Here is a 14057-nt window from a genome sequence, read left to right on the forward strand (position 1 = left end):
CCTCCTACTGGGGATGTGCCCGCAACCAAGGTACATGCCCTTGACCAGAATCAAACCTGGGACCCTTCAGTCCACAGGACAATGCTCTATCCACTGAGCCAAACCGTTTAGAGCTACACACACATTTCTAAACACACGGACATACAGTCACCCCCAAACTAGAACCAACTACTTTTCATAAAGCACCCACACACGTATGCAAACACTGACCCACAACTTGGCACACAATCCCACTGCCTCTCAAATGTACTCACACATAACCACCCTAAAGAGCACCTTCACCCACCATCACACACACGCACACACACTACGATCTCATTCTGCCCACGCCTGACGGGTTACAGAAGGGGGAACTGAGGCACTGCGTGGCTGAAAGCCCCTTGAAGGAAGATGCCCCTCCTGACTCAAGGCAGAGGCTGCAGCTGGGCGCCCCCTGCCGGCCTGGGCCCTCCAAGAGCGCGCGGGGAGGCGGGCACGCGCCTGACGTAACCATGGCATCCTCTTGGCACGCGTGGCCGGGGCGGGGAGGGCGAGGCGGGCGCGTTGCCATGGCACCGGAGGGCCGCGTGAATGGGGTATTGTTCGCCCCGGCGCCCAGCGCCCTGGCCTGACTGTCCTGGACCCACCCGGACCCATCCGCCGCAGAGGAAGGGAGAGACAGAGATGGGGAGAGACAAAGATGGAGAGAGACAGACAGAGCTGTAGATGGGGAAAGAAAGACTCTTAGGAACCAAGGGGGAGAGACAGAGACAGAGAGAGACAGAGAGATGGAAGAGATCTGGGAGATGGAGAGAAATGCACCAATGAGGAAGGACCCACTGAGGGGCAGAGGGACAGAACCTATGAGAGGCAGGGCGGGGAATTGAGATGGAAGACGAAGGTCTGGGGTGGGAGCCAACCAGTAACCACGGAGCCCACTGTGCCTTGCGCTCCACCTGGTAACAGGACGAGGCAGGGGACCAGGACTCCCAGACAGAGTCAGAGATACTGAGACGGGAAGAGACCCAGCAATAGAGACCCAGCAAGAGGAGGGTCAGAGACACCAGGAAGAGAATGGAGCCAGTGCTCTGAGGGTCCTTCCTCCACTCCCCTTTGGACAACGTGCCTCCTCCAAATGGACTCTCTGGGAAGGCCCCCCTCTGTCCGGCACACCTCACCCACCACTGACGAGACACCATCCACACAAGGACCTGGTCTTGGGGACACCGCCCCAGACACTCTGAGCCGCTCTCATGGACCCCGTGGCACAGCAGATACACCCACAGACACTCAGGGACACAGTTAGGGTCCGTCAGACACACCCATACGACAGGGACGCCTACCCCACACCAGAGTGACAAAGCTAGAGACACGGCCCATAGAAGCACTGTCTCATGCGGACTCTGCCAGACACCTGGTCCCAATCACACATGGCCACACAGCCCACAGGCTCACACTGCACAGAACACTGCCATGTGTGGCTAACCAGGCACATGGTGCCCTCTCACACCCGCAATGTCCCTGCATCTGACCCAGAGACTTGGCCTCCTGGCCCCCAGCCCAGATGGGGGGTCTGGGAGGATGCTGGGTCCAGTTCTCCATGTTTGACAGACATCGGTCACCAGTCCAGGTGGGAAGGGGAAGGAAGGGAGGTGAAGCCCCTCTCCTTCCCCTCAAAGAGTTGAGTCCAGCCAGGCCAGGGCAGTCCCCAACTCCATGTCTGGGTCATCTGGGCCCAAATCTGAACCAAGGGTGTCCCCTGGTGGCCATGTGTGGTCTCTGCATCCATTGCGTGAGGGTGTGGGGGGATGGCAGGCAGCCCAGTGGCCTAATGTGAATAGAAGGGCAGAGAGACAGGCCCAGGCTCAGCACCCAGAGCCTAGAGACAGGAAGCCAAGGTCTGGAAGCCAGAACCCAAAACCAGAATTCAGAGCCTGGAATCCAGATCCCAGAATCCAGAATCTGAATCTAAATTCTCAGGTACCAAGAACTGGGGACCCAGAATCTAAAATCCAGGTCCAAATGCCCAGAATCCAATATCCAAAGGTAGAGATCCTGTCCTCAGAATCTAGAATCCGAGAGCCCTGAATCCAGATACAACAACCGGAAGCCTAGATCCCTCCTCAGAGCCATCCCCTGCCTTCCCTGAGCCCCCAGATTGGAGCAGAGCAGCAGGGGTTGGTGAGGACAGGAACAGCTTAAAGGGGCAGGAGAGCCCTGGCCGGTTTGGCTCAGTGGATAGAGCGTCAGCCTGCGGACTGAAAGGTCCCAGGTTCGATTCCGGTCAAGGGCATGTACCTTGGTTGCAGGCACATCCCCAGTAGGAGGTGTGCAGGAGGCAGCTGATCGATGTTTCTCTTTCATCGATGTTTCTAACTCTCTATCCCTCTCCCTTCCTCTCTGTAAAAATTCAATAAAATATATTTTTTAAAAACAAAGTGGCAGGAGAGGGGCCCTGCAGTGACCACACAGAGCCTCTGCCAGCTGCTGCCCTCACAAGCACGCATGCACACACATACTTCAACAGAATCTTACACACAGACCACATGACCAAACATATAGCCAGCCTGTGACCATCAGATGTACAGCACCACACACTCAGATGCACACACACAGGCACACACACAACATCACACATACACCCTGACAAACACCCTCACCCAAAGACACCTGAACCCACCATTCACTCCTCTCCCAGCACATGGACACACACTCATCTGTGTACCCACACGATCTCAGAACTGCCCCCCATCGCCAGCCATCCCACCAAACTCAGACGCATAGCCACCACACCCAGAAATGCACAAAACCGAGACTCCCAATCCTACTCAGACATGCTCAAAGAATTGTGCAGGCTGGTGCGCATGTACACACACACACACACACACACACACACCTCCCCTAAGCAGGGAGAAGTTCCATGCCTTGGCAGCCACACAGCCCCTGGGAACAGGACCCCCGGGACCGGGCTCACTGTGCACCCCCATGCCCACCCCATCCCCCCCCTCCTGGCCGGCTGGCGGGCTTTAATACAGATGCCAAACTCATAATTGTAACTGAGGGTGACAGGGTCACCTTGAGCCCCAGATGCTCGCGCGGTGACAGATGGCGTTGGCAAACCTGATTAGCAGCCCCTGTGCCAGCGCCTGTGGCACCTGCATCCCTGCCCCTCCCCCGCTCCCCCAGCACTCATTACCCACCCATTAATGGTCCTGGGGATGGGGGTGGGGGCCGTTTGGCACTGCCCAGGAGGGGGCAGGGATACTGGGGCCCCCCTGGCACCAAGGTTCCCAGCTGGCTCCCCGGCTGGCAGGAGGTGAGCACAGCTGAAAGGGGGTGGAAGCAGGCGCCTCATATGCCTGCCAGAGGGGTGTCCATGGTGCCAAGGCTGAGCTACCCACTCGGACGCTGCCTGAGGTTTGGCACAGAATCCTGGAGGGAGGCGGGAGAGCACACCCCTCCCCCATGGGCCACTCATGACCCTCCCCCATCTCGGGCCCTTGGAGCAGGGCCTTGGGAGCTGCCTGCCTGGCCTGTTCCCACCCCTCGGTGCTGGCCTGTGGGGTCAGAGGTCATGGGCTCCCACGCCCCACTGGCCCATCTGTTTCCTCGGGTCCCCTCCTCCTGCTCCCCTCACCTGGGGCCTTCCTTCCTGAGGCAGGAAGAGGGCTGAGGGGGGCCCCGGTTGACCACCCCCCCACCGCCCTGCGCTCCGGGGAGCATTTGGAGGCAACCCTGACAGCACCACATGTCCCTGCGTCTGTGCCAGACGGGCCCATCTGCTAGGGCCCTGGTTCCAGACGCCCAAAGCCCAGCCGCCCTCGTCCGCTGCAGACCCTGTGCCCAACAGAGGAGGGAGCACCCCTCATGCCCACATTCCACAGGGCCACCCACTTCCAGGGAACTCCGGTTGGAGGAACAAATACACACATATACACACAACTGGACTCCATCAACCTTTATGGTCCTGTAAATGCCACACTGGGCGTGGGGCTGGTGGAGATTGGGAGGGGCAGCTGGAGCTTGTGGGTTCTGCTTCTGACTTGGGGAACCCAGGTGTCCCCCCCGTAGCTACCTCTGCTTTCCTGCCTGGGTTTGTTGGGGTCCCTAGGACAGGGTCGTCATTGTGTCTCCTGGGTGGAGTCATCCGTTCTCCCTGCATTTAGGGGTGTGTCTTTGACTTATTCTGTGAGAGGAGGTCCGGTCTGGGGTTCAAATGCTGGCTCTGCCATGTCGTGTTGTGCGACCCTGAGCAAGTGTCTTTGCCTCTTGGGGCCTCAGTTTCCTTCCCTGTAAAATGGGGTGATGCCTCTATGCTATTGGGCAGCTCTGAGGGCGACTCAAGTAAGTACCTGGCAAATGCTTAGAGCTGGGCCTGGCCGACAGTGAGTGCTCAGTAGCGTGTGCTGTGACTGTGAGTGGTCCGCCGCTACGGGGCCGTCTGGTATTCACGGGAGCAGGGTGAGGACTCGGGAGGCCCATCTGGCTTTCCCTGCATCCCTGGTCTCTGACCCGTGGACATTCTCCAGGTCGGTGTCTTTCCGACTCCCACATCTCTCCGAGGTGCGTGCGTCTATGTCAGTCCGTGATGCTCAGCTCATGCCTTCAGGCTACACTGACACCTCTCCACCAGCACTGTGTATATCTTCACCCGCCGACGAGAGGCTGGGCTGCCCACCCGGCACCACAGGAACACGGGTGTCCAGTGCCTTCGAGCGGGCACACAGCTGTTGCAGAGGACGAACGGGGCGAGGTCCACACCAGGGACGTAGAGCGAGGAGCAGTGGCCGAAGCAGAGGTGATTACGGAGGCGCTTAGCCATGCATCCCGGCTGGGAGAGTACCTGGGGCCAGAGGCAGGGAGACAGGAGGCCAGAGTAATGAGAATAACCCCCAATCCACTTCCACCCCACCTTGAGAGGCATGTGCCTGGGCTCAAATCCTGACTGTGCCATTGCTGTGTGACTTGAGGTAAGTTACTCAACCTCTCTGGGCCTCAGTTTCTTCACCTATGAAATCATCAAAGTTCAACCAGGAAAAAAAGAAACTACTCTAGGCCCATGGCCGGCAAACTGCGGCTCGCGAGCCACATGTGGCTCTTAGACCCCTTGAGTGTGGCTCTTCCTAAGCCTTAGGAGTACCCTATTAAGTTAGTAACAATGTACCTACCTATATAGTTTAAGTTTAAAAAATGTGGCTCTCAAAAGAAATTTCAGTCGTTGTACTGTTGGTATTTGGCTCTGTTGACTAATGAGTTTGCCAACCACTGCTTTAGCCTATAACAGCCGTGGGCAAACTACGGCCCGCGGGCCGGATCCGGCCCGTTTGAAATGAATAAAACTAAAAAAAAAAAAGACCGTACCCTTTTATGTAATGATTTTTACTTTGAATTTATATTAGTTCACACAAACACTCCATCCATGCTTTTGTTCCGGCCCTCCGGTCCAGTTTAAGAACCCATTATGGCCCTCGAGTCAAAAAGTTTGCCCACCCCTGGCCTATAACCTGGCACACAGTCAGTTCAATAAACGTTAGTTCCTCCTCTGATCCCCTCCAACTAAGTGGATCTATCAATTCACCCCCTGTTCATGGCCCTTCTCTGTTTAATCCCTGCACTCCTGCCTCTGTCCCTCTCCCCACAACTTCATCTCCCCACCTTCCCCCTCTGCCCCAGTGACCCCACCCTCTTGCTTGGAGTTACAAAGAAATCAGCAGTTAAGGCAGAACTTGGTACACCTGGCTTCAGAGCCTGGGCCATAAACAACACAGGGCATGAATGCCTTACAGCCATTATGGAGCACCAACTGAATGCACTGTGAGTGCTGCCCATACCCCTCATTCAGGCTGCCCAAAAGTGCTCAGCAGGCAGGTACCACTGTTGTTCATCATTTAACACGCACTGGGCTGCGGCTGTGTGCCTGGCTCTGCTCTGGAGCTTAGGGATGGGAATACAGAGTGACTAAGGCATAAAACCCTGCCCTGGTGGAACAGACATTCCACTGAGGAAGACAGATAATAAATGCAATCACAAAACCAATTTCACTTTTTAGGGGATGATGTGTACTACAGCGAGAAATAAAGCGGAAAAGAGGAAAGTGGGGTGGGGGGTACTGCATTTTTAAAAAATATTTTTTTATTGATTTCAGAGAGAAAGGGAGAGATAGAAACATCAATGATGAGAGAGAATCATTGATTGGCTGCCTCCTGCACCCCCTACCGGGGATCAAGCCCACAGCCAGGCATGTGCCCTGCCTGGGAATCGAACCGTGACTTCCTGGTTCATAGGTTGATGCTCAACCACTGCACCACACCAGCCTGGCTGCTGCGTTTTTAAATAACTTTTGAGTAAAAACCTGAAGGAGGTGAAAGAAGGAGCCACAGAATGTCAGGATGGGGGGAGGTGCTAGAGGCAAAGGAACAGCCAGTGGTATATATTGTTGGTGAGTCTGGGGAAAAGTAAGGAGGCAGGTGTGGCAGGAATAAAGTGGGCAGGGGGAATGGGAGGAGGTGAGAGCAGAGAGAGGACAGGCAAACGGAGCAGGGCCTTGTGGGCTGTGGGGAAAATTTGGGCTTTTGCTCTGGGTGAGGTGGGAGCCACAGAGGGTTCTGAGTGTAGAAAGGACATAATCTGACTCAGAAGCTCACAGGTGCCTCTGGCCATTAAATGGAAAAATAAACGTGGGGGACAGGGTGGTGACTGCAGAAGCTGGCAGAGGGGCAACCCCCATTTCATAAGGGAGGGAACTGACGATCAGAGTACAGGGACTTGACCCTGTAAAGGGTACAGGGCTTGATTCCAAATCTGGCACCACAGTCATGCTCTCTGTCAACGCTAAGATTCAGCCCTCCCTTCTCCCACCACATACTCACCTGAGTGAAGGGCACAGCCTTACATGTCTCCTGGGCTACTTCCTGTGGGTCCAGTGGGAGAGACATGGTGGTGGCCACCTCCTGCTCATGCTGCAGCCCACCTATTCCCATATGCCTGGTTTTCTGCAGGTCCAAGAAGGCCTTCCAGCTGCTGAGAGCAGAAGATGGCACTGGGGAGGCCTGGGCCCCTTGGCCCAGAGATCGGGTCTGATTTGTGGTAGCCCAGGGCTGGGGTGGGGAACCCTGGGGTCCAGGCCTCCCCAAGCCTGTGGGTAGGCAGGCTCCACTGAGCAGGCTCAGAACTGTGGTCAGCTGGCTGAGGAGCATCTGTCTGTCTGTCTGGGACTGGGCTCAGGGTCCTGGGCAGTTGACCCTGCTGTCTGGTGAGTGAAGCCTGTACCCACCAGACCCACTTTTAATGGCCTGCCCCCCAACTGGGCAGCCTGGGAGGTGCCTCGGCAAACTCCAGAGTAAACCCAGACCTGCTAGGTTCCCACCCCTCCCCCCAGCATGGCAGGGGACTTGGGGGCTGGGACTGCTGGCATGTGGGCTGGGGACGAGGAAAGGCAAGTCTAGAGGGGCTTGGGGCACAATGCCAGAGTCCCTGAGGGCTCTGTACCTGGTTTCAGGCCCCATTCATCCATTTAGCAAAACCAGACTTTGCAGTTAAGCTACTCAGGTTTCAATCACCGCATTGCAACTTCCTAGCTGTGCAACCTTGGTCAAGTCCCTTAACCACTCTTGGCCTCAGCTGCCTCCTCTGAAGTATGGCGATAATAACCATCCCTACCTGGTAGGGCTGTTCTGAGGACTGAAGGAGATAATTTATGTAAGGAGTTTAAACTAGAAGCTGGTACACAGTACCACATGAGTAAGCTATGATTAACATTATTGCTGTTGGTTTTCCTTTAGCACCTGTTAGAGGCCACGCATAATTCTGAGCCCTGGGGATACTGGTGGACAAAACAGAAAATGGGGTCTCCCTGCCTTATGTTGTAATGCAGAAAACAGACAATACAAGATAAATAAGATTATTTCAGAGTCTTAAATATTAAGAAGATATTAAAAAGGAATGTGCCTTGCCCAGCCGGTGTGGGTCAGTGGTTGAGCATGGACCTACGAACCAGGAGGTCAAGGTTCAATTCCCGGTCAGGGCACATGCCCAGAGGCAGCCTATCCATGATTTTCTCTCATCATTGATGTTTCTGTCTCTCCCTCTCCCTTCCTCTCTCTGAAACAATTTTATATATATAATGTTTTTAAATTAAAAGGGCTGTCCCTTGAAGGGGAGGGGCTTCTGCCCCCAGGGTGGTCAGGGAAGGCCTTCTTGAAGAGGTGACATTTTTGCAGAACCCTGAGATAGTGTCACAGGCAGAGCAAACAGCCTGGTGGGGAGTGGGAGCTGGCGTACTTGAAGCACAGAGGAATGGGAGTCCCAGGCTTTGGGGCCCCGAGAGCTCCGGGAGGTCCCGGCCGGCCCTGGCACCTCTGCGGCCCCCATCTCGCACCCAGGTGAGGCTCTGCAGGCTGCGGGGGCCGTGGGAAGCAGCAGGGCGGGTCCTTCCCGCGACCCAAGGTGTGCGCAGGAGATGCGGCCGGCTCGCCCTCTGGCGGCAGCTCTTGGGACTGCGGGCCCGGCTCTTGGGACTTGCCTCCCTCTACATCCGAGCTCCTGAGCGTCCCCCAACCAATCCCACTGCTGTCCTCTAGACAAGCGGCCGCCAACCTTTCGGACCTCACGGACCACCGGTTGGCGACCGCTGCGTCTAGACCCAGCTCCATCCTGCTAGGACCTAAGGCCCCGAACTTTGGAGCATCCTTGACCCCTTACTTTCTCTGACCCCACCCCCTCCCTAATATGATATGACAGCAAGTCCTGTCCGCTTCAAAATCTACCCAGAATCCACCCACTTCTCACTCCCTCCTCGGTCCCCCACCTGGACACGGCCCCTATTATCTCCCACCTGGCCCAGTAGGTCCCTTCACCCTGGTCCCGCCCCCAAAGCCTGTACCCCCACCACAGCTGCCAGAGGGTGCCGCACGTCCCTCTTCTGCTCAGGACCCTCCAGGGCTCCCCACCTCACCCGGAGTAACAGCCAAAGTTCTCACCGCAGCCCACCAGGGCTCGCACTGTCTGCTCTCATAACCTCCCCACTCTCGTCTCTCCCCCTCAATCCACACGGGCCTCCTCGCTGTTCCCCTGACCCACCAGGCATAAATATTGCACATCTGTACAGGGCTGTGCACGCTTTTATAGTTTCAACCTGGAAAGATCCCCGCAAAAAATGAAGTTAAAAATTTTTCAGAACAGGGTACATGTTATGCCCTGACCTTTTGGGGGAGAGTGATAAGACTTTACAGCTACAGTTTCCTTGTATTTGAACAGTGAAAAAAAGCAGCGGGAGTTCCCTGCTGGAGAAGGACATGAAAATGAGAGGATAAGAAGAGGGGTTGAGGAGGGAAACTTCACTTTAGAGTTTAAATATTGTTTTAACCATTAAAAGAAACTTTGGCGTGCAGGAGGCAACCAATCGATGTGTTTCTCTCACATCAAGCTTTCTCTCTGTCTTTCCCTCTTCTACTCTCCCTAAAAATCAATGGAAGAATATCCTCGGGTGAGGATTAACAACAAAAAGAAAGAAAAAGAAACTTTGAAAAAGGGAAAGCCCAGCCGGTGTGGCTCAGTGGTTGAGCATGGATGGACCTATGAACCAGAAGGGACTCCAGGTTAGGGGTTCCCGCTGGGTTGATCCCTGGTAGGGGGCATGCAGGAGTCAACTGATCAATGAATCTCTCATCACTGATGTTTCTCTCTCTCCCCCCATTCCTCTCTGAAATACACACACACACACACACACACACACACACACACACACACGTATATAAAATCTTAAAAAAGAAAGAAAAACGCCCTAGCTGGTTGCTCAGTGGTTAGAGCGTTGGCCCATCCACCAAAGGGTCTTGAGTTCGATTCCCAGTCAAGGATATGGGTCACATCGATGTTTCTCTGTTCTTGCTCTCTATGTTCCCTCCCTCCCTCGTCCATTGTCTCTAAAAAGCAATAGAAAAAATATCCTCCAGTGAGGGTTATCAAAAAAAAAGGGTGGGCAGGGGTGAAAAGGATAAATGAAAGCAATTCATGCCTTTATTCTGCCCCCTGCTCTTTTTTAAAAAATTGTTATTGATTTTTTTGTTATTGATTTTAGAAAGGGAAAGGGGGGGGGGAACCATAAATTTGTTGTTCCACTTATTTATGCATTCATTAGCTGCTTCTTGTATGTGCCCTGACCGAATATCCAACCCGCAACCCTGACATATGGGAGGACACTCTAACCAACTGAGCTACCTGGCAGAGCTGCCTCCTGCTCTTTAAGTGAAGTATTGTGGGCATTCAAATAAGTGTAGGCAAAAATGTAACAAAAAGCCCTGGCCCGTCTGGCTCAGTTGTTTGGAGTGTTTCCCAGTGCACTGAAGGGTCCATTCCTGGTCAGGGCACATGCCTAGGTTTCGGGTTTGATCCCCAATTGGGGCACATATGGGAGGTAACTGATCGATGTTTCTCTCTCACATCCATGTTTCTCTCTCTCTCTCTTTCCCTCCCTCTTTCTAGAATCAATGAAAATCACATCCTAAGGAGGACTTTTATATACATAAAATAACAAAACCCACTGTAATCATTACCACAATTAAGAAATAAAGTCCAGCCCAGCGGTGTGGCTCAGTGCTTGAGCATCCAACTATGAACCAGGAGGTCGAGGGTTCTATTCCCAGTCAGGGCACATGCCCAGGTTGCAAGCTCAATCCCAGCTAGGGGGCATGCAGGAGGCAGCCAATTGATGATTCTCTCTCATCATTGATGTTTCTATCTCTCCCTCTCCCTTCCTCTCTGAAATCAACAAAAATATATTTTAAAAAAAGAAAAGAAAGAAAAGCCCTGACTGCTTTGACTCAGTAGATAGAGCGTCGGCCTGCGGACTGAAAGGTCCCAGGTTCGATTCCGGTCAAGGGCATGTACCTTGGTTGCGGGCACATCCCCAGTAGGAGGTGTGCAGGAGGCAGCTGATCGATGTTTGTCTCTCATCGATGTTTCTAACTCTCTATCCCTCTCCCTTCCTCTCTGTAAAAAATCAATAAAATATATTTTAAAAAAAGAAAGAAAGAAAGAAAAGATTACAGATATGAGCCCTGGCCAGTGTGGTTCAGTTAGTTGAGTGTCGTCCCCTGCATTGAAAGATCGCTGGTTTGATTCCAGGTCAGGGCACATATACAAGTTTTGGGTTCGATCCCTGGTCGAGGAGCATACAGAGGCAGCCGATCAATGTTTTTCTCACTTCAATGTTTCTCTCTCTCTCTCTCCCCTTCTCCCTTCCTCTCTTGCTGAAAGAAAAAATAAATAAAAACATACTAATAAAAGAAAAGATTACAGGTATGAAAGAAACTTGCTCTATACTTATGCCTAATTCCTGGATTTGCCCATTGTAATCCCCATGGTTGTATTCATAGTTTTACTACACATATATCCATTCACAAAAGATACATAAAATTGTTTTGTGTGTTTTTAATATATAGATTCATAATATATAGATTCTTTTAACTTTCACCAGTACTCCATTTCGTATTCCATCCTTTTCACTGATAAAGAATATTCTACTGCATAAACATACCCGAAATTTATTTCTCCATTATCCAAATTTTAACCATCATATTCCTGCAAAGAACATTTTGAAACATGACTCTTTTTCACCTGGCTTTTCACACTTACTCCCTATCAGTGGTTCACATTCCTGGCTGCACATTCAAGTCACTTTTAAGTGGGAAATTGTTGCCCAGACCCTGCTCTGGATCAATCATGCTGGAATCTTTGGGGATGAGCCCCATCCACTAATGTTTTTAAAAAGCACCCCAGGGCTGCTTTGAACCCCTGGGCTACATCGTTATATACAGCAATGGGTCTCAGGTTTGGGCCTGCATCAGTGTCAGCCGGAGGGCTCCCACACAGAGGGCCCCACCCATAGAGTATCTGATTTGGTATTGGAGCCTGAGAACTTGCATTTCTAACAAATTCCCAGGTGATGTTGATGCTACGGCCAGGGAACCACACTTTAAGAACCAGGACATAAAGAGTGCCCTTATTCTTTTTTAACATCTGCATAGTATTCCATCCTATGATATTCAGTCATTTCTTTAACAAGTCCTCTATTCTCGGATATTTAGGTTCTTTTCCTTCTTTGGATACAAGAAAAACAATTCCCTACAATGGAACATCATTCAGCTATAAAAATCAATGAAGTACTGTATTAATTTGCTAGGGCTGCCATAATAAAGTACCTAGGGGGCTTTACCAACATAAATTGATTGTCTCATGGCTCTGGAGGCTAGAAGTGCAAGATCAAGGTGTCAGCAAGGTTGGTTTCTACTGAGGCCTCTCTCCTTGGCTTGCAGATGGTCATCTTCGCTCTGTATCTTTGCACCCTAATGACCTCATTTTAATTAAATTACTTCTTTAAAGGCCCTATTTCTAAATATGGTCATACACTGCGGTTAACACTGCGGGTTAGCACCTTAACACATGAATTCTGAGGGGATACAACTCAGTTCATAACAAGTACTGATATATGTTAGTTACCATATGGATGAACCTCAAAAACATGCTAAGTACAAGAATCTAGACACAAATAGTCACATATTGTATGACTCCATTTATATGAAACTTCCAAAATAGGCAATTCCATAGAAATGGAAAGTAGATTAGTGGTTGCCAAGGACTAAAGGGAGGGGAGAATTGGAGTGACTGCTAATGGGTATGGAGTTTCCTTTTTGGGTGATGAAAATGTTCCAGAATTAGATAGAAGTGGTGATGGCACAACATTGTGAATGTACTAAATGGCACTGAAGTTTTCACTTTAAAATGATTAAATTTTAAATATATTTTTATTGATTTCAGAGAGGAAGGGGGAGAGAGAGAGAGAGAGAGAGAGAGAGAGAGAGAGAGAGAGAGAGAGAGGGAGAGGGAGGGAGAGGGTGAGAGAGAAATATCAATGATGAGAATGATTGATCGGCTGCCTTCTGCACGATTCTCATCATTGATGTTACTCTCTCTCTCTCCCCCAATAGGCATGTGCCCTGACTGTGAATCAAACTGTGACCTCTTGATTCATGAGTTGATGCTCAACCACTGAGCAACACTGGCCAGGCTAAAATGATTAATTTTATGTTGTGTGAAGTTTACCTCAATTTAAGGGTTGCCCTCAGAAGCCCCTCTCCCATGACCATTTGGTACTGACTATGTGCCCAGTGCTGGCCAGCAGCTGAAACTCTCCAGGCTGTTTTGACCTCAGAGTGCCTTCTCTTAATCTCTAGGCTGATGTTTCTCAACATGATTCCAAATTTCCTGACCTGGACCTGGGAGGAATCTGCAGTTCAGAAGTGCCACACCTGACTGTCCATCAGCCCCATTCCAGGCACTTTCTTCCTTTTTCACCTCCACTATAATTAGTGTGTATCTCACCCAAAGTCTGTGAGCTGTCTGAGGTGAGGGACCATCTCTACCTCATTTCCTGCATCTTCCAAGATCCAAAAATTACAGGAAGTGATCACCCAGTGCAAGCTGAATGACAAGAAAAAGCCCATCGGTAAAGATCCTGGGAGAAAATTCTAGGCCTGGTAATAGCAAAGGTAATTATTGCACAGTCTCAGGGACCGCATGGTGACATGACATGCCCCTTCTATTTCCTAATGGGTCTTCCTGTTCCCACATGTTGACCCACTCAATGTCTTTTCAGTTTAGCGACCAGAGGAGAATCACAAATCACATCCATCACTCCTCTTCTCAAAGCCCTCCCATGGCTCCCCGTTGTCCTTAGAATAAAAGTACAAACCCTCATCATGTCCTCTAATGCCTGCATGGCTGGCCCCTGCCTGATGCACTTACCTGTCCTCCACCCTCCATTTGCTTCATTCCCTGGACCTCAATCACAGATCTCAACCACATCTGTCCCTCAGGAAATGCTGGGGAAAGACTTGGATTTGTTGAGAACTCTAGGAAAACTTCCCCATTATACAAGCTCACTGCAGCATCATTTCCGCAATCAAAACAAACAATTTGGAAACAAATGTCCATCAAAGCATCCTGATGGAATGAATAATTATAGTTTATTCATACCACAGACAATATCAAGCAGAGTTTGTTGTTGTTTTTTTTCAAACTTT

At 51.4% G+C, this 14057-nt stretch overlaps 1 protein-coding gene across 1 annotated transcript; it reads right to left on the reverse strand.

Moving 5' to 3' along the window:
* Window positions 1-3730: 3730 nt before the first annotated feature.
* On the reverse strand, window positions 3731-9446 carry DAND5 (DAN domain BMP antagonist family member 5). The gene is made up of 2 exons (XM_036302692.1): window positions 6849-9446; window positions 3731-4822 (listed from the first exon to the last, which is right to left on the reverse strand). The coding sequence occupies exons 1-2, from the start codon at window positions 7173-7175 to the stop codon at window positions 4577-4579; spliced, it is 573 nt and encodes a 190-aa protein (XP_036158585.1). The 5' UTR covers window positions 7176-9446; the 3' UTR covers window positions 3731-4576.
* Between the last annotated feature and the right edge of the window lie 4611 nt (window positions 9447-14057).

Source organism: Myotis myotis, unplaced genomic scaffold (assembly GCF_014108235.1).
Source record: "Myotis myotis isolate mMyoMyo1 unplaced genomic scaffold, mMyoMyo1.p scaffold_m19_p_32, whole genome shotgun sequence".
NCBI classification, from domain to species: domain Eukaryota; kingdom Metazoa; phylum Chordata; class Mammalia; order Chiroptera; family Vespertilionidae; genus Myotis; species Myotis myotis.

Coding starts and splice junctions, on each gene's coding strand:
- DAND5 (XM_036302692.1), bottom strand. CDS start 7,175: ATGCTCCTCAGCCAGCTGACCACAGTTCTGAGCCTGCTCAGTGGAGCC. Junction 4,823..6,848: donor AGGCTGTGCCCTTCACTCAG/GTGAGTATGTGG, acceptor CTCTGGCCCCAG/GTACTCTCCCAGCCGGGATG.